The sequence below is a fragment of the Littorina saxatilis genome, linkage group LG5, assembly GCF_037325665.1.
Source record: "Littorina saxatilis isolate snail1 linkage group LG5, US_GU_Lsax_2.0, whole genome shotgun sequence".
NCBI classification, from domain to species: Eukaryota; Metazoa; Mollusca; class Gastropoda; order Littorinimorpha; family Littorinidae; genus Littorina; species Littorina saxatilis.
In genome coordinates this window covers 45,234,676-45,262,424 of record NC_090249.1, presented here as the reverse complement: position 1 = coordinate 45,262,424, position 27,749 = coordinate 45,234,676, and the positions used below count along the sequence as shown (strand labels likewise).

Below are 27,749 nucleotides of genomic sequence, written 5' to 3'. Positions count from 1 at the left end.
ATGACTTCATGCAGGCTTCGTCGTGCACAATAATTGTACATACTCACACGAGATGACCATGATTATTCATGCCGCCTTATTCCCGCCTTCGAGCAAACACCACAGTCCCCTGTTTCTCAGCAGCGGGATATGGCGAGTTAAGCTAGGAAGTAGCGATTCATGGGGACCTAGGAAGGCTAGGATTTGGCAAGAGTAGTCGAGCATCCGTGTGGAGGTGCTCGCCACGCAAGAAAACATTGCGACTGAAGAGCTTATAATCCCATTGGCTGTTCAAGGTTGTTCACCAACGAGTGTAGACGACTCTTTCGGTATCGACCAATCGTGTTTAAATTCTTGCCTAGCGAGCAAAAAATCGATTCATATACAATACACCCTCGCTATCTTGTAAACCCAGTAGCTAGCCGAAAGCAATTCTTCCTTCTGCAAAACGGGCGTCAGAAGAGAAAATGCAGGGATATGGGTCCTAATGCAGACGTCACTTCCAAATGGCAATACTAGCAGATCCAGTCTTACAGGCTTGAATAGAATTTAATTCTACAGTCAGCATCACTTTCCTTTTTTCTTTCCACCCACAAGAATGCAGCAAGCGATGACGGAGGCAATGATGGTGATGGAGAAACCGGCGTAGGTGATGTAGTCTTTGATCTTCTCGTTGAAACCGTCCATCACAAGGACCTTGATGGCTACCACGTGACGCTGTCGTTCCCAGCAACTGCCGCCATTGAAACCACAACAGAAAGATCGTTTACGACCATTAATCATGCACATTGAAATGTCAACAAAGCACTTTGCAATACCGTGACAGTAAAAGAAAAAATTCGCTGGGAAAGTTATTTTTCAAGGTCAAATGATACATTTTACATGATACGCACCAGGAACATCTCCATAAAATTAATTATTACAATAACAACCGTCTTCTTTCACAGTTCCATTCTTCATTCGCATTTTCTGTGAAACAAGAGACACACCATTACTAAGAAATTCGGTCGGTCAGTCATTAGGTCTATCGACCAATTAGTCACTTAATATTTCACTTACTTACTATTCATATGGAGTCACTTCCACTTTGAATAAATACATGTACTATTAATACTTAGAAAGCACACACAAATAAACAGATCAAAGCTGAATACACTCCCAAAGATCCTTTAAAATCCCAAAAGACTACCAACAGAGGAAAACCAAGCAACCAAAACTAGGTAGCCTTATGACGTATGCACGGCTGTGACAGACAACAGAAGCATGGCGATGTGAAACCTGTTGGCACTGTCTACCCATACCAGTGCGAGACAGGTGCGTGTCTGGACTAAATCCGGTGTCGCTGGCAACGCTAAATGTAGCTCCGTGTCTTCTATCATAACAATTGCCATATCAGCTGAAGAGGCGATAAAACATATAAACCAGCCAACCAACCAACTATCAAACAAGGCTTTGTGTCCTGGAAACGGATGTTTCAAAGTTTCAGGGGCTCACATCCACGTCGGACATCAGACAAACACGGATATTTTTGTCAAATGTCCTATACATTTTTCATGCAAGAGGACATAATTATGTCCTATTGTTTTTGTCACAAAGTGGTCATTGTCCGATTAGCCTATGCTTTCATTTGATCCGGACATTGTCAGTACTTTCCAATTTACAGTAGTTTGATTTGCTATTTTATCGATGTTTTGCGAAGCGATGTGTCTCTCCAAGCAGACGAAACTTGGGGAGACTTTATGTGCTTTTTATAGAGAAGAGCTTCCAAAGTTCGCAACTTTGAATGCTCCAAGTCGGTTGACAGTTGCCTCCCTTCGCGGTTTTTTTCCCCAAAGAGCAACATGCCGCCGAAACGAAAATGTGTGCCAGAAAAAGGCCAGAAGAGTTTGTACTTCAAATCTCTACCCTCATCACCGGCTAGTACCACTGAAACTGAGCTCCCTTTGGCATCTGAGCAGCCAGAGCCAGATGAAACCGTCGCTCTAGAAAGTGAAACTTTGGCGCCGAAGAAAGACCTTACCCCCTCCCCCACTCCCGCGCGTGGCTTCGTTTCAAGCTGGCCGACTTCATTCCCGTGGGTGTCGCACGACCCAAAGAAGCAACTGATGTTTTGCACGAAATGTCAGCAAACAGGCAAGTCAAACTCTTTTACCGTTGGCTGATAAAACTTTCGAAAATCGGTGCTTACCAATGTGACAAGAAACTAGTCAAGTTTAATCAAATTTACGTTTTGTTGCGAAAAGAAAATGTCCTATTGATTTATTTTTGTTCAGGACAAATGTCCTATCACTTTTGTATTCAGTTGTCCAGGACATTTGTCCTATGCCACCTCTCATGGATGTGAGCCCCTGTGTTGGGCTTTAACCTTTTTGAAGGGTATAAAGCTGGCAACGCTAAATCTAGCTCCGTGTCATCTAACATAACAATAGCAATATCAAATGAAAAGACGATAAAAACAAAACAATAACCAACCAACTATCATAACAAGGCTTTGTGCCATGGAGACGGATGTTCGGCTTTAACCTTTTTGAAGGCCAGGGTATATAGCTGACAACGCTAAATCTAGCTCTGTGTCGTATATCATAACAATAGCAAGATCAGCTGAAGAGACGATAACAAATAATAACCAACCAACTATCATAACAAGGCTTTGTGCCATGGAGACGGATGTTCGGCTTTAAACCTGTTTGAAGGGTACATAGCTGACAACGCTAAATTTAGCTCTGTTTTCTACACTACTTGCCAAAAGCTATTTCAGCTGAAGAGACGATACAAAAATACAATAACCAAGCAACCATTCAACCAACTATCATAAGAAGGCTTTGTGATCTGGAGACGGATGTTCGGCTTTAACCTTTTTGAAGGCCAGGGTATATAGCTGACAACACTTAATCTAGCTCTGTGTCTTCTATCATAACAATAGCAAGATCATTGAAAAGACGATAACAAATAATAACCAAGGAACCAACCAACTATCATAACAAGGCTTTGCGCCCTGGGCCGAGGTGCACGACAAAGTTACCACCCAAACGGGAGTCACCCGCGGTGTTGGATTGGTGTTGAAACTGAGATGTGTTTTGATTTCAACGAATCAGAACCCGCGGTTTGTTCTCTCCCGTTTGGGTGGCACCCACTTTCCGGGTTCGTGCGCCTCAGCCCTGGAGACGGATGTTCGGCTTTACATCTTTTTGAAGGGTATGTATACTGTTCAAAAAAAGAAACGCATAGCTTGTAATATTTGGTTAATTTAGTTATATGGCTACAAGGATATCCACCCGAAACTGCAGAAAATGTTTATCTGGTCGTCGACCTTTCGTCCATTGCCACAAGTGAGCTCTGCACGTGACGCATGCGTTATCAGTGGCTACAATGTCAAATTTGCTCATTTGGCATGACCACTCGTTATGCTTCAGTGTAATCTCGTGAAACTCGGGGAATATTGAGCTCTCACCATGTCTTCCAAAACCCATAAAAGCGGATTGTTCGCCACAAAGAAATCAGACGACAATTCAGCGACGAAAGATGGCCCGATTGAGCAGAGAAGACCGCCAAATTGCATTGGGTCGTTTACAAGCAGGCCAAAGTCAAAGTGCAATCGCCAGGCACTTCCACGTGTCCCAGAGCACCATCAGTAGACTGTGGGTCAGGTTTCAAGCCACTGGCTCCGTTGCTGACTTGCCACGAGCGGGAAGACCAAGGGCGACAACTGCTGCTCACGACCGCTTCATACGGCTCCGCCACCTCCGGAATCGTTTCCTGTCGGCCTCATCTTCTGTCCAGGCTCTTCCCGGGCCACACCGATTATCGGACCAGACCGTGCGGAACCGCCTGCATGAAGCTGGTTTGAGAGCTCGCAGACCTCACAGAGGAGCTGTCCTCACCCGCCGCCATCGCCAGAACCGAGTGCAGTGGGGCAACCAGCACCTTCGCTGGACCGTCCGGAATCACTGGAGACACGTGTGGTTCAGCGACGAGTCCTACTTCCTGCTCCAGCGACATGATGGTCGGAGGAGGGTCTACCGGAGAGTAAACGAACGTTACGCGCCCAACTGTGTGGATGAGGCACCCGTTCATGGTGGTGGAGGCGTCATGGTGTGGGGGGCGATCAATACCGCTGGAAGGAGCACCCTGGTGCACGTCCAAGGGCGCATAACTGCCCAGCGATACGTGGAGGAAATTCTGCGCCCACACGCCCTTCCTCTTCTGGCTGACCAGGATGCCATATTCCAGCAGGACAACGCTCGCCCGCACACAGCACGACTCACCACCCAGTTCCTCACCGACCACCATGTCCAGGTGCTTCCCTGGCCATCCATGTCGCCAGACATGAACCCGATAGAACACCTCTGGGATGAATTGGACAGACGTGTGCGCAGGCGAGAAGAAGCGCCGGCAAATCACCGCGATCTATTGCAGGCACTTCAGGAGGAGTGGGACACCATCCCACAGCAAGATATCCGGCATCTGATCCAGTCCATGCCCAGAAGGTGCCGGGCAGTTGTTGCTGCTCAAGGCAGTCACACCCCCTACTGACTTGACAGCCTCGGCACCCAATCGTATTGATTGACTGATTGATTTGAAGATGCAAATGAACTGTGTGTGCATTCAACTGTGTCCATACCAAATTTCAAACAAATAATCTAAATATTGGATTTTCTGTTAATTTTTTCGAAAAATAAAACAAATTTGGCAAGTAGCAACTATGCGTTTCTTTTTTTGAACAGTATATATAGCTACTGACTTGTACACTGCTGTGTCGGACAGCAGCAGCATGGCGATGTGAAACCTTTTGGCACTGTCCACCCACACCCGTCCTGCTGTCTGTCTCTTGATGGACAGGGGGTCCACCCGTCTAGAGCCCCGCATCCACCGCACTCCCGCATCCCTTTCCACGTCACTGGAACAGAAGAAGTATACAAGTTCTCATACATCCCCTTCACCAACATACAATGACTTGCTTGCCCTCAGGTTCGTACTGAGTACAAATAACTTTAAAATCTTGAGCAAAATAGATGCAAATGCGCTACAAGCCTCAGCCAAATTCTCATACATCCCCTTTACCCACCTACGGATGTTTTGTTTGTTTGTTTGCTTAACGCCCAGCCGACCACGAAGGGCCATATCAGGGCGGTGCTGCTTTGACATATAACGTGCGCCACACACAAGACAGAAGTCGCAGCACAGGCTTCATGTCTCACCCAGTCACATTATTCTGACACCGGACCAACCAGTCCTAGCACTAACCCCATAATGCCAGACGCCAGGCGGAGCAGCCACTAGATTGCCAATTTTAAAGTCTTAGGTATGACCCGGCCGGGGTTCGAACCCACGACCTCCCGATCACGGGGCGGACGCCTTACCGCCACTAGGACAACCGTGCCGGTACCTACGGATGACTTGCCCTCAGATTCACACAGCTTGGGTACGAGAGTGCTGCTTATCTAAGACAGTTTGAACACTCAAACATCGCCCTCACTAGGTAACAATCTTCCGCCTGAGTACAGGGCACAACAAATTCCCAACAACACCTGCACAGGAAATTGCGTGCCGTGCCCTCCCCCATGTGTCCCTGTGGAGAGGCAGAACAAGACGCAGCCCTGTGACATCCTACAGGATTGCAAGAACCTTCAGCCCTTGAGGACAGAGACTTGGCCTAAGCCGACGACCCTCCAAGACAAGTGGCACGGTCCCGTGGAGGCTCAGTCTGCAAAAGACCACCAGCTTCATATCCAGAGCTGGACTCCAAGTGTAAAGGCGATCTACAAGAAGAAGAAGAAGACTAACCTACACTGAAGGATGAGATGCTTCCCCTCAGGTTCATACAGCACTCGTCGCTTCACCCTAGCGGGCAGCACTATCTTCTCATCGAGCCCGTAAAGCTTGCCTGACGGGATTGTCTCCACTTGGTTGCCATCTTTGTCCGTCACGAACACAGGGGGCGCCTCGGTAGGACAGGAAACGTTGCACTCCATAATTATCGTCTCCTCGTAACGATTGCGCACTTCTTTCAGACGGCGGATGCGGAAGGGTAGAGCGGTACTGTGGCAGGGAATTCCTTGCGGGTACAAGGGTAGCATGGGAAAGTCTCTGGGCTTGACTGGGTGGGTGGTGTTGATTTTCTGCCCATTGGAGAAACTGAAGTTAAAAATTCGAAATACATATAGGCTACAGACTGCTAACGTTCCAAATCAAAAATCAAACTGAAACAAAAAATGATTAAATTATTGGGATGTTTAATTCAGGACAAAACAAAACGCCTTGTCATTCTCCCAAAGCTGGTGTAAGTTTTGAAAAAGGGGAATTATGCTGGTTTTCTGCACTTGACAAAGCGTTGGCCAAAAACGGTAACTGAAATATGCCCGCGACTGCACGCTGTTTTAAAGTGTCGTTCTCGTTGTGTGTGTGCGTGCGTGTGTATGTGTGTGTGCGTGCGTGTAATACATGCTCTTTTGTCTGCATGAAGCTACAGACGGCAAATGACGCATATATACTTAGTACTTACATTGACTGTACAAGTGCCGTGACGCTGTTGTGTTCCGATTACGTCACACGCATCACACGGTCCCCAAGCTGCCCATGACGTCACCAGCTGGAGGTTGTGGTCCTCAAGATATGTGACGTTCAACAAGGGCTCTCCTTCTTTCACCTTTGTGAGAAAATGACAAGATGCAAGTATAACTATTTCTTTCAATTCCCACTTTGAAGAAGGATATTGCTGATTCTGAATATGTTTATCGTGTATTGGCGGCAATTAATTATTGAGAAAAACGCCGTTTAGACCAGGAATTGGCAACGAGGTTTGATCAGGTTTACCAGTTAGGTTCCACATCACATTCCTTGTTCTGTGTGTGTGTATGTTCGTTCGTGCGTGAGTGTTTGTTTCTGTGTGTCAGTGTGTGTGTGTGTGTGCGCGCGTGAGCGTGCGTGAATGCTTGTTTTCCTGTGTGCGTGTGTGTGTGTGTGTGCGTGACTGCGCGGTTCGTTAATGAGTAGAAAATCTCATCCATCTTTCCTTAATACAATGACCGTGTCTCGCTCATGTCTCCCTATAGTCTTTCGGATGAGACGAAAAACCGAGGTCCCTTCGTGTACACTACATTGGGGTGTGCACGTTAAAGATCCCACGATTGACAAAAGGGTCTTTCCCGGCAAAATTGTATTGGCATAGATAAAAAAAATGTCCACCAAAATACCCGTGTGACTTGGAATAATAGGCCGTGAAAAGTAGTGCGTGATGTATTGTGTAAAAAATTCCATCTCACACGGCATAAATAGATCCCTGCGCCTTGAGTCCGAGTCTGGAGATACGCGCGCGATATAAGATTTCATATACATATAACCAGACTTTACCATCTTCCTTCGTTCCTTGATCTTAGCGTCCAGTTGGTAGATGGCCACATACTCCTGGTCACGGTCAAGGCACGTGTACTGTCCGGCGTCCTCGGCCCTCACGTCCTTGATGGTCACTGGACCCTGTGTGGAGATCTTCACGCGCTTGTCATTGGTCAGCGGAGTGACCTTGGAATCCGAGCGACTGATGTGCATCCACCGGGCCTGCTGGGCGGCCTTGTCCAGGTCTGGACGGGAGCTGGATGAATGGATAGATGCATGGATGGATGATTTATTTATTGGATAGATGGATGGACGCCCAGTCGGTAGGAGTGTGTGAATGGGTCTCCAAAGAACGTTAAACTGTGTGTGTGCGGCGTGTTCGTTCGTGCGTGTGTGTGTGTGTGTGAGTTTATGTTTGTGCGGCGTGTTCGTGTGTGCGAAGGTTGATCAGGTTTACCAGTAAGGTTCCGGCTCACAATGATTCCGTATTCCGTGTGTTTGTTTGTGAGTGTGTGTGTACGGTGCGGTGAGGTGTGTTTGTGTGTGCGTGCGTTTGTGTATGTCAGTGCGGTGAGGTGTGCGTGCGTGCGTTCGTTTGTGTAAATCTGTGTGTGTGCTCGTGTGTGTCCAGTCTGTGACAGTGTGAGTCTTGAAACCAGTGTCCCTCTGCCTCTGGAACGACATGTACTCCCTATGACGTCATTTTGCTTCAAATTCCACGTAATATCAAAATTGTTTCGTGCATGTCTTTTCTTTCTATTTTGCAATACTTTAGCTTCATTGGCATGAACCTCTAAACTGCTTGGCCTAATATGCAAACTTTCTTTTCAAAAACACGATAGCGATGAAAAGCATTCATGACTAAGATGTCCTCGAAATTCAAGTGCTTAGCTGTACTCTCTAAACCAACCGTTGGTATGAGATCCGAATGAGATTGAATTTGAATGATCAAGAAGATGGTGACGGGTCTTAATTAGCTTACCAGACGGTGCATTTCATGGTCACTCGCTCTCCTTCCAACACCATGATAGCATGCACAGGTTTCAGCTTTCCGTTTTCCAAATCCTGAGCCTTTCGGAATCTTTTCATTACGCACTCGTAGTAATCGTCGAACATTTTCGATGCCTCTTCTAAAGAGAGGTCCCAGTTTCCTGTGACTGCCTTGCCTCGCATTTTCTTCCACATGTTCTTCAAACTGGAACCGGCACCTCGCGAGTTCCTTTCTACATTCGCTGGAACTTTCCACGATGTTCTACTTTCATTGGTTTCTCCGAGGATTTCTTTCAATTCTTTGTCCAAATAATCTTCTTCATCCAAATAATCTTCTTCATCCAAATAATCTTCCTCTTCTTGCAAATAATCTTCTTCTCCCCAATAATCTTCTTTGTCTTCTGCGGAAAAGTTGTCTTCTGCTTCAGCCAATATGTTGAGGACGACTTGGTTGCTGTCATCAAGGAATTCTCTGTCAAATTCTTTCAGTTCTGCTTCTAAATCTTCTTCTGAGGCAAACGTGTGGTTGGAAATGTCTTTTTCTGTCACCAGACTCTCTTGACCCGAAGTCTCGTTCTCGATCATTGTTTGGTTTTGTTTAAGACCTGGATCGTGTGTCGTTTCCAATTTGCATGGGATCATGGGTAAAGCCAGTGTCAAAAGTAAACTCAGCAACAAGCTGTCGATTTGAACGCCTCCCGCCATTTTTAATTTTGACCAAGTTCGTCACGTGATATAAATTGACCAATCACGGTGTTGATGACACTCTTTTGTCCAGGCGCACAGACAGACGCACTCTTTCTCTCTCTCTGATCCAGACGAGATACACATGCAGGAAGAGCCTAGATACACACACATGGGACTGATGTCATTCAAGTTATCCCGAGAACCTTATCTTGTACTTTGATAACCAGTGTAACATTTCCAAATGATTCACCACCTTAGACTACGGCTGATATACCCCCATCCCCCCCCCCCCCCCCCCCCCCCGACACACACTTGCACTATCAGACAGCCTCGTGTCACACACACGTACACACATACACAATGATCCAGACACTCTCTCTCTTCCCCCCGGCTCCCCCCCCCCCCCCCAACACAGCTTTGTGTCACACACACATTGACAAACACAGACTCCCCCCCCCCACACACACACACACACACACACACACACACACACACTGAACCAAGACTGGTAACAAACTCATGCCGATTACATCATTTTTTATTTTTTTTAACACACTTGTATTTACATGCCGACACTGAGTAAGTTTATGAACAAAATTTACTGAAGTGAATCCAGTATGGTTAATGTTGGTGAAGAAGAACTGGGTCACTTCATGGAATGGGGATGCTAGGCTTTGACGAGGTATCCAAAACATTCTTCCTGTGATGTCATCTGGATACCAGGCACGATTCCAGTTGTTGCTTCAACACCGCGTGATCAAGGTTTCGACCTACAACAAAAAAGCCAAGCCCATCATTCATTTTTCATTTTTCATTTTCATTACTTTATTGTCCTGTCGCTGGGAAATTCGGGTGGACTAGCAGAAAAAGGGTCGCGCTACCCAGGTGTGTGCGTGTTGAGGTGTATTCAGCCACCTGCACTTATGGCAGAATGGCCGAGATCTTATACGTGCCACGGTGGTGACACAGGGGTGGGACATGGATACCGTCTCTGAGACTGCTAATAAAGTTGGCCCGCGTCCGTCCCGGTCCGGATTCGAACCCAAGAATTGCGGATCACAAGTCCAGTGCTCTACCAACTAAACTACGTTCAAGATCTAGTGTGAAAACAGCATGTTAGGCCATGTGAGAATCTCTATGTGTCTAATCTGTGACTAACATGGCAGACTGGCTGCTTGTATGTTAGGTTGATTGATTGCCTTGCTAGCTTCAAGAGACAGGGGAAGTTTGGCAAGCTGTTGATATGTGAGGGAGTTACAAAGAGAGAGAGAGAGAGAGAGAGAGAGAGAGAGAGAGAGAGAGAGAGAGAGAGAGAGAGAGAGAGAGACACAGAGAGATAGAGATAAAGAGAGAGAGAGAGACAGAGAGAGAGATAGAGAGAGAGAGATAGAGAGAGAGAGACAGAGAGAGAGATAGAGATAGAGATAGAGAGAGCGAGAGTGAGAGAGAGAGAGAAATTTCATGGAGAAAGAGATAGAGAAAACGAGAGAGACAGACAGAGAAAATATATGATATAAATGCAGTAGACAGACACACTAAAACACTCACCTTAAAAGATGACGGTTCCTTTCTTCTGATCCTCTCCTAACGGTGTTGTCGACCATGAGAGAGAGCGAGGGACGGAGAGGCAGACAGACAGACAGATGAAACAAACAGACCGACAGACAGAATGTAACAGCAGGAGACAGGCACAATAAAATACTCACCTATAAAGACGACCGTTCCTTTTTTTAGGTCCTCCCCCCAGGGTGTTGTGAATTGCATGTCGTACAACTCATGCACCGCTTGCACCACTGTCCTCCGATCTACATCGTCCAAGGCAACAACACCCTGCAACGCAGATACAGAGAATTAAAAGAGAATCAAGACCCCTGGCCAGAGAGCACTACTCTACATAAGTCCCCCCTCCCCCCTCACCATGTGTGACCAGACCTGGCCAGAGAGCACTACTCTACATAAGTCCCCCCTCCCCCCTCACCATGTGTGACCAGACCTGGCCAGAGAGCACTACTTTACATACCACCCCCGCACCCCCCCCCCCCCCCTTCTGAATTTTGGAACGTTAGCACCCTATCTTCTTTTGGATTACAGATACAGAGAATGTTAACTCATGCATGTCTACAGCTCTTGAAAATACACTGAAACACAAACATATACAATTTATTTGGGCATTATCTGCTTACCTGGTTCCCTTCAAAATTCATTCTTAAAGGTACTGAACTTGTCAAATCCAGGTGCACGGAGCCCCTGGGGCTTTTAGTCATACCTCAGGCAGCTATCCGTTAGAAGAACTACCAAGTTTCATTGACTTGCACCCAAAGAGTCAAGAACTGCGATTTTTTTACGAATTAATTTCGTACTCGGACCCGGCTGGTCTTGACCTATTTTTGGATCTAAATTTAGATCAGGTAGATCACCACATCATGCACAAAAAGACACGTCACTAGCAAACTATGTCAGACGTCATCATGAGTTTGTGTAAAACAAAATCGAGGCCGGAATCACTCAGTTGAATCGAACTCCGACCAAACACCACGTAATAACTAGGTTAATTTATGCACTCGCGTGAACAAGAAACTGTCGAGCTTCACAGATGTCGTCGTTGGGTAGTTTTGGGTTTGTTTTACTACCATAGGAGGATTTTTTAACTGTAAATGCACTCAGCTGCAACAAAAACGCAAAACGAAGGCTGTGAGCTGCACTGTGCCTTTAATATTCCCTCAAAATGGTGATAACTTTTAAACAAAATTAGAATTACTTGATTCATTTGAGTAGTTTTTACTCTGCCCTACTTGTGTGAGTTTTTGTGTAGCACCCTACAAAATAACTCAAATATAACCCAGAAACTAACACTTGATTGAGAAAGTTATACAAAGCTATCTTACAGTTTTAAAGTTAAAATAATTCTCTCCAGGTAGAAAAAAACCAAGTACCTTGAAAACGGAGGAGCACTGCCTAAATGATTGGAGTCATGCACATAAAAACACACACACAATGTTTTTACTGTACCTTCAATCTGAGAACTTCCATGGGATTTCCCTCTGAGTTATTGACATTTTTCTCCCAGAGAAGCTGTTGTAAAAAATCATCCAGGCATGCCTTGTTCACGCTTCCTTTCACTTCCACTGTTGTAGTCGTTACACTCTGAAAAAAAGGGATAAAACAAACCTGGTTTTAATATAAATTTAGGTAACAAGATTATTTCATTTCATTTCATTTTCATTACTTTATTTTTCCATTGCTGGACAATTCGGGTCGCTTCCTCCCAGTAAAAAGCTAGCAGCAACAGAGTCCTGCTACCCGGGTGTCTGCGTGTTCAGGTGTATTCGGCCACCTGCACTTAAGGCAGAATGACCGAGGTCTTTTACATGCCACAGTGGTGACACGAGGGTGGAACATGGATAACGTCTCTGAGTCTGCACATAAAGTTGACCCGTGTCCGTCCTGGCCCGGATTCGAACCTGCGACCATAGGATCACAAGTCCAAAGCGCTACCAACTGAGCTAACGTGCCACAAGCCTGCTCTGCTTCAAGTAATAACTGTGACAGGAGGACACAGTAGTCCCCCTTGTCACCTCAGCTGCTCTGCAGAGTTGTCTGCAGGCTTTGAGCACTGAACTATTTATAGCTCAAATGTTTAGAGATTGTGTTTCAGACACACCACCTCGCTAGTGACTGACCTATAATGTCTTGCGGGAAAATGTAACTTTGTCAAGCGCCATTATAGGAGCACCTGTGGACAGGAACACGTGTGTTTGGCTTGACTCAGCAAAAGTAAGGGTTTTACTCTTTCACAATTAACCCATACAAAGCCGACAGAGTTATAATTTACGAGCATCGTCTATTGAAAATAAACAAGTGTTTGATACCTACCTTGTCAATAACATGTACATCTGTTTTGGAATACCCTCGCTGTCCAAACAAGTTCTCCATGCTGAAAAAGAATGTTTAAAAGTTGAGAGTAATTCTGATAAAATCGTTTTACAGTGAGTGCTTAACAAACAAGAGTGCTTCACATGGCTACATGTGCAGATAGCCATTTTCCTGATCACTTTGTGAAGTGTGCAAGAGCTGGCGGGTAAGGAAAAATTGAATACCATTAGGTCTGTCGATTAATCATTATTTTGCTTGTTCATTTTGTCCCCACATTTTTCAACTATTCTTTGGCCTTTTTGAATGAGTTTGAGTAGATAGGCAGAATCCTCTTTAAATTTACTTAAAGTTGAAAAGGCAGTGGTGTATCTATGTTGTAACCTATTCACAATAAGGTTCAGCTGAAGAAAGTCTTCAGTTTGGTAGCAAAACCAACAATGTTAAACACCTTTCAAAGCAATCCCACGAAGCAAAACATTTGTCCTCTTCAACTAGCTTGTTCAAAGATGCCAACCATGTTAATGGATTATGCAGTGGAACCCCCCCTTGTGGGACCTCCAAAAATCTGAAAGAAATCAGGTCTTAAAAAGGAAGAAGTCTTAAAATAGGGTTACATTTACAGAGGTTGTGAGTAGAAAGTCTGAGATAACAGGGTGTTAATGGGAGGGGGTCTTAAATTGGGAGGTATCAAAAGGGAGGTTCTACTGTATACGCTAAGATTACTGTAAATGCTACATTTTCTATTCTCAGCACACATAGCAAACTTACCTGGCTGGGCCCTGTCCACCATATGCATTGATGTCTAGAATGCTGCTCAGATCTACCCTGTTGCAAAATGACGCTAAGAGTGTTTAGGCTGACTTGACACACACACACACACACACTTATGCTCACATGCACACATGCATGCATATGCGCGCGGGCTCACACACATTCACACACACACACAAACACAAACACACACGTACACATGCACACACACACACACACACATATACACACAAAAACAGGCCCAGGGGGAAGTGTTAACACAGTCGGTTAAATAAAGTTAATTTACTTTCTTTACTTTACTTTATTTGGTGTTTAACGTCGTTTTCAACCACGAAGGTTATATCGCGACAGGGAAAGGGGGGAGATGGGATAGAGCCACTTGTCAATTGTTTCTTGTTCACAAAAGCACTAATCAAAAATTTGCTCCAGGGGCTTGCAACGCGACGTAGTACAATATATTACCTTACTGGGAGAATGCAAGTTTCCAGTACAAAGGACTTAACATTTCTTACATACTGCTTGACTAAAATTTTTACAAAAATTGACTATATTCTATACAAGAAACACTTAACAAGGGTAAAAGGAGAAACAGAATCCGTTAGTCGCCTCTTACGACATGCTGGGGAGCATCGGGTAAATTCTTCCCCCTAACTCGCGGGGGGTAATAAAGTTAATTAAAAATAATGTTCATATCAAGCACAAGATGTGTGCATACTGGTGGGTTTGATACAAATGAAAAAGGTTGGAATTGTTTAACAACTAGCGGACAAAAACTAAAAACCCATTCAACGTTTCAGTTGAGCTGTTTGTCAAAATCAAAGACATGTTTCGCCTAAAATGTCTATACTGAATACACTCAGACATTGCATTAACTATATATATACATTCTCCAATACTGAAAATAAGCACTTCAAAAAAGCTATTTACCAGAGCCATACGTAATTTATTATGACTATAAAAAAATTGTGATTTACTCAACCTTGATGAACGACAGATATAAACTTACTTTGACTGCTGTGTCTCATGAAGTTTCGCAAAGCTGTTTGTAGATCTGCAACACAGTATACACTTGTAAATGGTTTTATAAAGTGAAACCGCTGTTACATATTACTGTTACATTTCCCATACCAACAGTTCTTTTTAGCCTTATTACATGTGTACTAACATGTTCCAGGTACAAGCAAGTACAAATAACAAAATAACACAACAACAGCAGAGCAACAAACACAATTTATGACACACATAGAAGCTATCTGATCTCACAACATCACATAATTATGTAATAATAAAACTTTCTTTTAAGAAAAAAGCAATAAAATCTACTACAAATAATGCTATTAGTATTAAAAATCATTTTAGTAATTAAACCTTAATGTAAAAGCAAGAGAACCATACCTGATCTCTTGCCGAAGACTGCTCAGCTCATCCTCATTAACCAGGTCGGTTTTGTTAATAATGATGACATCTGCCAGTGCAATTTGTCTGTTGAATAAATAAAATAATGCTTACTGGCAAAAGGCAAAGATGTATCACTCTTACAGCTTTTCAACTTATTCATATTGGAATCCCTACAAATAAACAAAGTGATGAACATACAAACATTATTTGAGTGTGTGTGTGAGAGAGAGAGAGTGTGTGTGTGTGTGTGTGTGTGTGTGTGTGTGTGTGTGTGTGTGTTTGTGTGTGTGTGTGAGAGATAAAGAAAGAATGAGATAAAAAGAAAGTGTGAGAGATAACACACACACACACACACACGCACACACATACAGAAGGGGAGAGGGAGGGTGGGAGCCACCCACAGAAATCCCTTCATAACTCTATAAAACATACCTTTGTGATTCGTTGATAGAACCATCCTCTTTTGTCTCATGTAAATGCTGAAAACAGATTCAATCCTCACATGACTGTCATGTACATTTAGTCTTATTCACCATGATTTTGTTATCCTTTTCAAGACATACCATATTTTGTTCAAAAACAAAACAAACAAAAACTAAAAGATCTCTTTCGAAGTGAAATCTCTGACGTCAAAAGCCAAACAAAGGTTTGAAAAGACGTCATACTGTGAATAAAATGTTGTCAAGTGTAACAAATACGACACTAATTTGATCTTCTGCATGTCTTCTGAGGAAGTGACAATGAATTTCGAGAACAAAGTTTGTGTCGGTGAATTCAACATATCAGCAAAAGAAAAGTAATCCTGAAGTCACACCAGGCTGTGCATGTATCGGTATCAAGAACCTGTCTCATGGTTAAAGTCTAACAAATGTTTATGCCTTTCCATCTCCCTACAAAAACTTTACATATTTCCAATTAAAAGTAAAGAACTTGAGAACTTGGTTAAAAGTTTGAACATTTTTGTTCTTGTTAGTAACTGCTCCAAAAATATGTCAAAGGAAAGACTTGACAATGGTATCTTTAGCCACAAAAGATATCTTCAGTCATGATGTCACAGGTTAACGCAACTGTTTGACAGTACAAAAAAGTTAAAGATCAACAGATATTTACTGACTTACGTCTAGTTTTACTAACCTTTTTACAGTATTTTGCATCCACCATCACAACAATACCTGAAACATTTTTAAATGCATATAAATATGGATACAGAAAAGGCCAAATCTCAGTGAAGCATCAGATTAATCGGGCGAACTTTACTTCTCGAAGTCGGACTTCACAAATCTGGCCGCACAACGTTTTAGTACTGAATTTTTGGTATAAAAACTTTGTGCAGTATTCGCGAAGTGGACTTCAGGCTCAACGAAGGACCACCTTAAGAACAGTAATTAGATGGCCCTTCATCCAAGTAGTTTCTCTAAAACAAAACAAAAATCATGTGACTGCCCTGGCAACTACATCTCAAAAACAACAACTTGCCCATGATAACACTCCCAAAGTGAAATAATCTCTGTCAACATTTGTGTGTGAGTAATTCACCTTTTTAATGACCACTTTTGGTTGGCATCTTGCGTGGTCGTTATAGACAGGTTCAACTATATCTCTAATGAGATCATTAGGTATAGTCTCTTCCTGATAACCCCATCCAACAGTTCAATGAGCTCTGTAATTTGGATTGTACACAAAAGTTTGATCTTTTCACAAAATGTATAAGAACAGATGAGAACAGATTAAATGAGATATACACCACAATGACTGATTCAAGGAAGCTTGAAGTACACTTGGAGCATACTATGATTTTAACATGGCAAATGCATGCACTGACTCACGAACACACACTCTTTCTCTCGCTCATGTCTCTCTCTAATACATGAATACTGGGAAAAACATTTTATATACCATCTAGATAGATATCACTGCAGAGCTCTTCGTCCAACCAGAAGATTGAGGCAATCGGCCCTGAAAACAGAAAAGAAGTAAAATGCAATAATAACATTGTTTCCACACTTGAATCAGAAACACAGTTGGCAGTATTGAATACATGTACATTATAAAACCAGCTAAATTGGGAAGTAAAACGACAGAAGGGTGCATGTGCAAAGACAGGATAAAATAGTTGAGGTGATTTTTGTGTTTTGTGCATGCAAATTGTTGTGTTTTCCATTATGTTTGTTTGTTTGTTTGTTTGCTTAACGCCCAGCCGACCACGAAGGGCCATATCAGGGCGGTGCTGCTTTGACATATAACGTGCGCCACACACAAGACAGAAGTCGCAGCACAGGCTTCATGTCTCACCCAGTCACATTATTCTGACACCGGACCAACCAGTCCTAGCACTAACCCCATAATGCCAGACGCCAGGCGGAGCAGCCACTAGATTGCCAATTTTAAAGTCTTAGGTATGACCCGGCCGGGGTTCGAACCCACGACCTCCCGATCACGGGGCAGACGCCATACCACTAGGCCAACCGTGCCGGTTTTCCATTATGTGAGAAAGTAATAAGATTACCAGGGTCAGCAAGACCGGTTGTTTCCAGCAGAATGTAGTCAAACTTTCCTCTTTTGCTCATCAGATTTTCTATTGCCTTGACGCCATTGTCTCTGAAAAAATGAACACAGCATGTAAGAGTTAGTCTTTTCCAGTTATGACATTGTCTTCATCCTACCTGATACCATCTAATTTGTGTGCTGTCCTAAGCTTGTTAATGGAGACAAGTACAGTAATACAATAGTAAAACACACACACACACACACACACACACACACACACACACACACACACACACACACACACACACACACACACACATTTGAGGAGGGAAGGGGGATGTCTTAAATGTTTAGGGGGGAGGGGGTCTCAAATTAGTCAAAATGGGGTTCCATAAGAAAGAGCTTTAACTTGACAGAGCAGCAGAGACATCCATTCCTGAGCTCCAGCCATTCTTCATACAGTGCCCCCTCCTGGCCGATGGACATTGACTTCTCCACTGAGTCACCTGCAATCAGTGATACAGTAAAATGTCAAACTATAAGCTGAAATGATAATAAAACTCATACATGTGTGCATGCACACATGTCCACACAAATATAATGCATGCACGCACACAGTCACACACACACATACACACACACACACACTTACACACACACATACACACTCACAGTCACACACACACTCACATAAACACATTCAGATAGACAGATATATATAAAGACATATCACACACACACACAATCATACCCTGACCCACACACAAACAAACATATACCCTGACACACACACACACAAATGCACAAACAGACAAACATACACACACACATAAATCTACATACACAGGGAAAACAACCAGATATATATATGTACTACAGTGTGCTTAAACTGAACGAAAAGTTGTTAGGTCTATAAATTATTTTTTATAAAGTGTTGATATTAATAATTAAATACATCAAACGTTATGCCACTTTTTTCCTTACCTTCTCCAAATTCATTCAGTATGACGGCAATCTTTTTCCCATGCTGTTCTGTCAGTACATAATTCAGCAAAGTTGTTTTTCCAGCACCTGAAAAAAATCAAATATCACATTATGAGATGATTTTTTGCTACCTAGGTAAATATTTTGAGACAGTGGTGCATGCAGACTCCAGAGAAGTTTGGTCTGAACATGAATTTATCTAGATCCCGGTACTGTGGTAACTAGGTCGATCCTTTACATGAACTCTAATTAACTTTTAACTTTATAAAATATTTTTTATTTTGCTGTCAAAACTTAAGCCTTTAAAAGGTGGGTTTTTGGAAGAGATAGACGTGGGCATGCATCACAGTACTGGATTAACGATGCAAAAAAATGTCCATAAAGTGTCAATTACATAAAATACTTGTTGATTTAATGAAAACCTTTATGGCTTCAATGAATTCACGAACTGAGAATGTCAATTGTCATAGTTCGGGTTTCAACTACATCTCCTTAGTGTGACTGCATGTGACACATAATACATACAGAAACAACCCTAACTGCCTCTTAATCATCCAGCCCTTGACACAACATTATGTCTCAGCGGCAATGTACTTTAAGCAAATTTTGATTGTGATTTACAGTCAAAATAAATATTAGAACTACCAAGTAATATAAAGGATCAACAGCCATAAATATCAAATTAAAAAAAACCAGTTGAGGGCTATAAAGAATGAGTGGAAATGGAGAAAGGTAGAAACAATCAAATGTGTGACAACATATTTCTTGGTGCACCACTGATGCTCTGGCAACAATTAACTTACCTAGAAATCCAGTGATTATAGTGATGGGGACTTTTTTCAGATCAGCTGCTACCAGGTCTGGAATCTCACTATCAGAGTCGTCACTCATTTTGCCTGGAAGTTAAACCTAAATTCAGGCGTGATTAAGAACAGCTTCAATTTCAGATAACTATATTTGACGACATAAAACCCAGCTCGCTGTGGTATGTAGCAGAAAAACTTTTCACGGAACAGACATGTTTTCCTGGAAGTAGCCTCCCTTGCGGATGTTGGGGACCAATGGCGGCAAGCGAACCGGCGTGATAGAGAACATTTTGAAATTCTACTGATTCCACGAAGCTTACCTCAAAATAATTGGTTTGTTGCTATTCATTCTTTGGACTCTTAATTTTTTGGGTTTTTTAAATTCTAAGTATTGTTAATATTATGTTTAGGGGACTGTTTGAAGTGTGGCAAAGGTTTTGAAATTGAAGACAACTTTCCTCACAGATCCAACATAACCAAAAGCCTGAAAAGGGCTCTGGGTTTTTCAGAAAGGCGTGATATAATTTTCAAGGGGCGTTCATCTAACGACAACGACAGCTTTTCAAGTTCTATTAATGTTTTACTGATGTGTGTGTGACTGTGCGTACATCACAATCTGGTGAAACGGGGAACTCAGTAAGCTGTAGCAATAGCAATAGCAATAGCATACATCAATTGTCACTGGTAGTGGTACTGGTAGACCGTAGGGGTAGTTTAACTGTTTATTGGTGTGTCTGTGAGAGAGACAGAATAAAATTAAGACAGACAGACAGAGAAAGGGGGTTGGGGTGCCACATTTTATGGTGCTATGGGATTGAGTAGCTTGCAAAGCCATTCATGACACATTTGATATTTTTTTACTAATTTAATGTTGAGTGTTTGTATTGAGGTCTAACGAATGACGTCTCACAACGTGGGCAATCGTCCTTGGCGGTCAAGAAAGCCGCCGCGATCATTGCGCAGACGACACTTCTAGACCGCCAATATTTTAATTGGGAAACCTGGATTACCATGCATTTTCTTTTTAAACTAGTAAAACTCAGTTTAGTAAAAGTAACAATCTGGAAAAATAGAAAAAGTCGAAGAAGGTTCATCCCATATCATGATATATCATATGTGAATTGGATAACTGATTGAGCATGCAGTCTGAATTAAGGCAGTGTGAAAACACGATACTGTACTTTTTGTTTGTTTGTTTGCTTAACGCCCAGCCGACCACGAAGGGCCATATCAGGGCGGTGCTGCTTTGACATATCGTGCGCCACACACAAGACAGAAGTCGCAGCACAGGCTTCATGTCTCACCCAGTCACATTATTCTGACACCGGACCAACCAGTCCTAGCACTAACCCCATAATGCCAGACGCCAGGCGGAGCAGCCACTAGATTGCCAATTTTAAAGTCTTAGGTATGACCCGGCCGGGGTTCGAACCCACGACCTCCCGATCACGGGGCGGACGCCTTACCACTAGGCCAACCGTGTCGGTTGATACTGTACTTAAAGTTATACATGTACTACTACTAGTATAATTATAATTAAATTACATATTCTTACTCCGAGTCACATATTTAGCATTGACGCAGTCGAGATGCTAGGTAAACTGAAACGCTATCCCGTCTATAGTCTAAGGGAAGCAACCCAAGCTAAAAAAGTAGCAAGCTTGCTACCCTGGGTTGCCTCCCGTAGCGTGTCACGCCACAGATCTCGTACCCAGTACGAGACACCCTCATTCGACATCTTTCAGCCAGAGAGACGGGTCGTGCTGATTTCGCTCCTAGGCTGTTGTTTGCTGTCTGCTTGACACCCACCGGCCTTGGCTCCCCGTCTGCTCATTGCTGTTTCTAGCGGTGAGATCGTTTCATTTTGTTGTTGTTTGCATTGCCATTCTGCTGAGAATTTTCTCGTCCGCGGACTTGTGAATTTTACTCGGTAGTTTGTTGCTGTGGCCGCCATTTTGGTCGCCATTTTTCGCTTACACGTGGTGTTTTTCGCTGGTTAGTTTGGGTCCGTGCTCGGACTTTTAGCGTTGACCAGTAGCACTATTACCTCCTTGTAACTTGTACTTTGTGCTAGTTTATTCTGCTGAAGTTTTACGTCCTAGAGACTTGTGTATTTTCAGTAGTCTGTTTTTCTTGCGCGACAGCATGTCGGATAGTGAGAAAAAGAGAGCGGCTAAGGCCGAGAGTAAGGGCAAAGGCCCTGGCAAACCTAAGTCCTCGGCTTCTACTTCTTCGGCTAGGAACCCCACGGTTCACGTTTCTGACCCGAAGACTAACTTCGTTTTTTCGGTGCCCATTTCGGCGCCGGAGGAGACTTCGTCTGGCTCGCGGGCGGCGGGCGTTTCTACTACCACGTCCGTTTTGACCCCGGTACCTGTGCCGGAGGCTGGCACTCTTGTGGCTAGCATTTTGTCCTCTTTGCTTCCAGAAATTCGGACGCTCGTGCGTTCAGAGATGGCGCGGACGGACCCTGTTTCCAGCTCTGCCTCCCTCCCGGGGGTGTGCGACCCTCGGTCGTTGGCTTCCTGTGTTCCTGCTGTTTCCGGTTCACCTGTCCAGCCTGCTGGCTTCGGCGTTGGTGCTGGAGGCCGTGAGCAGGGAGGCGTTTCTCTTCTCGGCCGGCGCTCGGTGGCTTCCGCTTGCGGGAGTGCACCTGCGCAGGTCCCTTTTGGGACACGGTCGTCGCAAGGTATGTGCTCGCAGCAGCCGTCCGCGGCAGCTGCACTTCCAGTTCCTGGAAGTAGTGGTTCACTGGACAGCGGACAGACCATGGTCCCTGCCGGTTTGAGCTACGAATTACGTAAGCAGTCGTTCACGGCAGCTTCCCTTCCGGCTCCGGCCGGAAGTAGTGGTTCACTGGAAAGCGGACAGACCATGGTCCCATCCGGTTCGAGCCACGAACTACGTAAGCAGTCGTTTACGGCAGCTTCTCTTCCGGTTCCGGCCGGAAGTGTTGGTTCACTGGTAGGCGGACAGACCATGGTCCCTTCCGGTTCGAGCTTTGCCCAGTTTCAGCAGCCGTTTCCGGCAGCTGCCCTTCCTGCCTGGGCGGGAAGTGTGGGTCCAGCTGGTCGTGCACAGTCCTCTGTCACTTCCGGTTCCGGCCTAGGGCTTCCGGGTTGTAGCTGGCAGACTCCACAGCCATGGCATAGCTATGCCGTTGCGTCTGCTCTTCCGGCTCCTCCCGGTTCTTCCGGTTCGGTTCTCGCCGCGTCCGTTGGGATGCCGGCGGACTTCGAATTCGGTCGTTCTCCTGGGCATTCGGGCTTTCTGCCTCTGTTGGATCAGCAGCAGCCACACACTCCGGTGGTGTCTGCTAGCTCCTCCCTTCAGCTGCCTTCGGTTGCTGGCGTTTCTCACCCTCCTCTTAGCCAGGGTGTGAGTTTCGTCGATGACCAACAGGAGGGGCGTTTGGCTTCCGGCCTGTCCTCGCAGCGTCATTTGTCGGGTTCCTTGGGCTATGAGCCATCCCCGTCATGTGGCGTTTCGGACCTTGGGTCTGTGGACGAGGAGCAGCTGCCTTCGGCGGCTCCGGCCAGCTTCAGGGTAGCGCTTGAAGCGGCCGCGGAAGTCACTTCGCGATATTTCCCGGAAGGGGCTTCGTCTTCGACCACGCCTTCGGCGTCGGGTCCGTCGGCGATGGCAGACTTCCGGTGGGCGAAGGAGGAGGACAGCTACTTCCGGTTTGAAGAATCACCGTCAGTGGCTTTCCAGCTTTCTCGTTTGTTCGCCAAGCCCGCTCCTGCCGGCAGCGGGTTGCCTCCAGCAGCAGTTCCGCTTCTGGTGCCGTATGGCACAGCTCCGGAACATGCTTTGCCTTATCTGGCTGCTGCAACACAGGCAGACTTCTTCGTGCCCTTGGCGGCTCAAAGGAAGTTGCCTTGGCCTAAGGCTTCACGGAACCTTCTTTCGTCCTTTGCTCTGCCGCGTGCGCCGCTTCCGGTCACGCCGGCATTGCTACCTCTTTTGACGAAGCCTTTGAAGAAGGATTCCGTTCTCCCTCTTTCGGAGCAGTCTCTCCTGTCCTCTGAGGAGGTGGGAAGGCAGCTCCTGGAACTCAGTTCCATTTCGGAGACTATCCTGCGGGCTCTTTCACGTGCTCTTACAGAATCTTTGGCTCCCTTTACCTTGAGTAAGGAGCAAGATTCGGAGGACGTATCCACACTCCTCTCCACGCTGGCAAGGGTGAACGAGGAACAAATGAGATTGTCCTCTCTGCAGTACGTACATTTTGTCTCGTGCAGAAGGGACTTGTTTCTCACCTACTCCCAGTTCTCTGAGGAGTCGACGAGAAACACTCTCAGATCGTCGCCCTTGGTGGATGGTGCTCTCTTCGGCAACCTGGCCGCTGATGCCAGGAAGCAGGAGATCGACACCAACAGAGAACAGCAGTTCTCTTCCTTTGCGCTTCAGTCCCTGAAGCAGCCCAAGCAGGCTGCTCCTCAGCAGGCTCAGCACAAACAGGCTAAGACCTCTGCTCAGGCACATCCTGCTTCCCGGAAAAGATCTATTGCCCCTTCCCGCGGGTCGGGCAAGAGATCTTTTTCGAGGAGGGGTAGGGGCTCTTCCAGTGGAAAGCCCCACCCCCAATGAAGCGTTCCCGGCTTCACGCCCCCCCCCGCCCTCCACCTTGGTGATGGCGGGGGGCCTTGCTCGGGCACTCCCACATTGGCTGGCCGCCATACGCAGCCGATGGTTAGTGGGTGTTGTGAAGTCGGGATTCCGCTTGCTTTGGCTGGGGGACAAGGCCCCTCTTACCAGGTGTCCTCCAGCCTTCAAGCCCCCCTTCTCACAGGAGGCAAGGGCCGTCCTCCAGTCGGAGGTTGCCTCACTGATAGAGAAGGGCGCGGTGGAAGCGGTCTCGGACCACAGCTCCCCGGGGTTTTATGGACGGCTTTTCGCGGTCCCCAAAGCTTCGGGAGCTTGGCGTCCTGTCTTGGATCTTTCGTTTCTCAACAAGTTTTTGAGAACGATTCGATTCAAGATGGAGACTCCTGCCTCGGTTCGGGACGCTCTCCGCCCAGGAGACTGGGTGACCTCGATCGACTTGACGGATGCGTACTTCCATATTCTGGTGCATCCCGCCGACCGGAAATGGCTCCGTTTCCGGTGGGCCAGTCAAGTCTACCAGTTCCGCGCACTGCCTTTTGGGCTGTCCCTTGCCCCATGGATCTTTACCATGGTGGTGAGGCAGCTTTGCGCGCTGGTGAGGTCACAGGGAGTGCGGCTGCGAGCATACCTCGACGACTGGCTCATCATGGGCCAGAGCGAGGCTCTCTGCAGGCAGCACACTCTCTTGGTTCTCCGAGAGGCCAGCTTGCTGGGATTCTCGGTCAACCAGACGAAGTCAGAGCTCGTGCCGTCTCAGTCATTCACTTACCTGGGGATGACGTTCAATACGGTCACCTGGACTGTCCAGCCTTCGCAGAAGCGGGTGGACAAGCTCCAGGCTCTCATCCGCTCTACTTCGCTTCTCCTGAGAGCTTCCCTGGGGCAGATGGAGTCCATGGCCCTGCTGGTTCCACTAGGGAGAGCTCACAAACGCCCGCTTCAGCACGCGCTGAAGCCGTTGGTGGACTCTCCTTGTGTGGATTGGAACACTCTGGTTCCCCTTGGGGATTGGTTCCAGGCTGCAACCCTCCCGTGGCTGGACTCGGGATGGGTATGCAGGGGGGTTCCCATTGTTTCCCCCCCTCCCAACATGGACCTGTTCACAGACGCGTCCTTGCTGGGTTGGGGGGCTCACACGGACCGGCTCACGGCCTCCGGACTGTGGTCTGCGGAACAGAGCACATGGCACATCAACTCGCTAGAGTTGGAGGCCGTGTTCCTTGCTCTGGTCGCGTTCCTCCCTTCCCTGGCAGCCAAGCGTGTGCGTCTGTTCACGGACAATACGACAGTGGCTGCCTACGTGAACAAGCAGGGAGGTTCGCGGTCCCCCACTCTCTCCCGCAGAACGTGCGAGATCCTCTCCTGGTGCTCCCAGCGGGAGATCTCTCTCTCAGCACGTTACCTGCCAGGGAGCCTCAACACACTGGCGGACGCGCTCAGCCGCTCCGACAGGGTGTTGCAGGCGGAATGGACCATCACGCATGGTGCCCTTCTCCGCCTTTGGGCTGTGGCCCCGAAGCCTGTGGTGGATCTCTTCGCCACCAGATTCTCCAGGCGCCTTCCGGTGTTTGTCTCCCCCTTCCCCGATCCGGAAGCGTGGGGGACCAACGCCTTGGACATCCCCTGGACAGGGCTGGAGGCTTATGCCTTCCCACCCTTCCAGCTGCTCAGCCAAGTCCTCAGGAAGGCGGAATTGGAGAGGCCGTCCCTGCTTCTGGTCACCCCTCTGTGGCCGTCTCAGCCCTGGTTTCCGGACCTTCTGAGACTCGCACACGGCCCTCCAATTCCTCTGGCTCTGGTACCAGGCGAACTCGTTCAGCCTCGCACCGGAGTTCCTCACGGGCACCCGCAGTCTCTCAATCTTCACGCGTGGAGACTGTGAGGTCCGCTCTGAGGCGGTCTGGGGCTTCCGACCGCACTTTGGAGTTGGTGCAGCGCTCGCATAGGGCCTCTACCTCCTCAGTGTATTCGTCGCATTGGCGTGCCTGGGTCACCTGGTGTCAGGCTCATGAGCTGAACCCGGTGGCTCCTCGTACTATGCACGTAGCCAACCACTTAGCGGATTTGTCTTCCCAGGGGGCTTCTTCCTCCTCTTTGAAGGTTCGCAGGTCGGCGATTGCCTCGACTCTTAAACAGATCGGTCATACCATCAATGTTAGTGGAGTTGTCGCTGGGGTTATTAAGGGCGCGTCTTTGCAGGACGTTAAGCGCTCTCCTCTGCCCAAGTGGGATCTTTTCCTTGTCCTCGAGTTCTTGCGCTCGGCGGACTTCGAGCCTCTAGAGGGCTCTAGCCTCGCGAACCTTACTCGTAAGGCTCTGTTTTTGCTACTTCTGGCTTCGGCCCGCAGAGGTAGCGAGATACACGCTCTTTCAGGCAGTCCGCAGGACATCGGCCGAGAGCGTGACGGCTCCTTGTCTTTGCATTTCCGGGAGGCCTTTCTGGCCAAGAATCAGACACCGGATCAGCCTTCTCCCTGTGTCCTTGTGAGGCCCCTGTCTCATATTGTGGCACAAGATGACCCAGACATGGTCAATTGCCCGGTTAGGGCCCTGGAGGCATATTTAGCCCGGACTCAACCCATCAGGTCGAGCTCCCAGAAGCTCCTCTTTATTTCCTTGAATACGTCCATGGACAGAGATATCACGAGGACTACCTTGGCCAGGTGGGTGTCGGCTCTCATAAAACAAGCTTATGTGTGGAGTCTGGCACAAAAGGGGGGGGCTCAGCCTGCCTTCCCTCTCCAGTCGGCTAGAATGCACGAGTCCCGGGCATGGGCATCGTCATTGGCTGTTTTGAGGTCCCGAAGACTCGACGACGTCCTGCGCACAGCATACTGGCGTTCAGACGACGTCTTTATCTCGTTCTACTTGAGAGACATCGCCGCGGTATGCCGTGATGGCTCAAGGACCCTCCCCGCACTGGTGGCAGCGGGGCAATGCCTCTCCAGATCTTAACAGTGAGTTTGAAATTTTTACTTCTTACCCACCACCTTGTTGGAGTTATCTGCTAAATATGTGACTCGGAGTAAGAATATGTAATTTAATCGAAAATTTTTAATTAAATTTTCATTTGATTAATATACTTACCCGAGTCACATAAGTAATTCCCTCCCACCTTCCCCGCTTGTAGTTTCTTTGGATTCTAGAAGTCGAATGAGGGTGTCTCGTACTGGGTACGAGATCTGTGGCGTGACACGCTACGGGAGGCAACCCAGGGTAGCAAGCTTGCTACTTTTTTAGCTTGGGTTGCTTCCCTTAGACTATAGACGGGATAGCGTTTCAGTTTACCTAGCATCTCGACTGCGTCAATGCTAAATATGTGACTCGGGTAAGTATATTAATCAAATGAAAATTTAATTAAAAATTTTCGATTACTTACTTGTACAGTACTTTTAACAATGGTATGTTTTCGGCGATAGATTATGAAAATATAACAATTAACATCATTGTTATTGTGCCATATCTGTTTTCAGGAAGGCAAAATGGTGTCCATCTTGGGTGGTGGGTTGCCTCCCCTGTCAGTGCAGGACATGCTGGAGAACTCAGGGCGTCTTGTAGACAAGTTCCTGCAGGATGACCGCAGCTATCTTGACCTCTCGGAGCAGCTCCAGATCCCTTCACACGGTCAGTTCAAGTCTGCTCAGTGATCGCTCTAGCTCTTTGAAAACCAAAATCGATCTTTGCGCAAATGGGAATCCTTGCTCTCGCAGAAAAGGGTAACTTTGTCATGACATCAATCGATTACATTATTAATCAGGGTTTCATTTACTAGTGCGCCCTGCGCCATTGGCGCATTAAATCTGAAAATGTCCCATCACAATTCCCTTCAGT

General features: G+C 46.4%; 3 protein-coding genes across 3 annotated transcripts in view; 1 reads left to right on the top strand and 2 right to left on the bottom strand.

The window, feature by feature from the left end:
* Nucleotides 1-9,250, bottom strand: LOC138967250 (uncharacterized). Its single transcript, XM_070339773.1, has 6 exons — nt 8,294-9,250; nt 7,330-7,567; nt 6,482-6,625; nt 5,764-6,098; nt 4,721-4,876; nt 1-712 (listed from the first exon to the last, which is right to left on the bottom strand). The coding sequence occupies exons 1-6, from the start codon at nt 9,004-9,006 to the stop codon at nt 547-549; spliced, it is 1,752 nt and encodes a 583-aa protein (XP_070195874.1). The 5' UTR covers nt 9,007-9,250; the 3' UTR covers nt 1-546.
* A 258-nt stretch (nt 9,251-9,508) lies between these two features.
* On the bottom strand, nt 9,509-19,545 carry LOC138967275 (zinc-regulated GTPase metalloprotein activator 1-like). The gene is made up of 14 exons (XM_070339808.1): nt 19,305-19,545; nt 18,502-18,588; nt 17,927-18,023; nt 17,537-17,628; nt 16,927-16,986; nt 16,165-16,202; nt 15,463-15,509; nt 15,028-15,114; nt 14,639-14,683; nt 13,630-13,686; nt 12,862-12,922; nt 11,998-12,132; nt 10,695-10,818; nt 9,509-9,758 (listed from the first exon to the last, which is right to left on the bottom strand). Exons 1-14 carry the CDS (start codon nt 19,390-19,392, stop codon nt 9,697-9,699), a joined length of 1,080 nt encoding a protein of 359 aa, XP_070195909.1. The 5' UTR covers nt 19,393-19,545; the 3' UTR covers nt 9,509-9,696.
* A 7-nt stretch (nt 19,546-19,552) lies between these two features.
* The window catches only part of LOC138967258 (nuclear pore complex protein Nup155-like), a 56,106-nt gene continuing 47,909 nt past the window's right edge, over nt 19,553-27,749 (top strand). The window contains exons 1-2 of the mRNA XM_070339780.1: nt 19,553-19,640; nt 27,392-27,542. Of these exons, the coding sequence (XP_070195881.1) occupies nt 27,401-27,542 (142 nt within the window). The 5' untranslated portion in view covers nt 19,553-19,640; nt 27,392-27,400. The remainder of the gene's footprint in view (nt 19,641-27,391; nt 27,543-27,749) is intronic.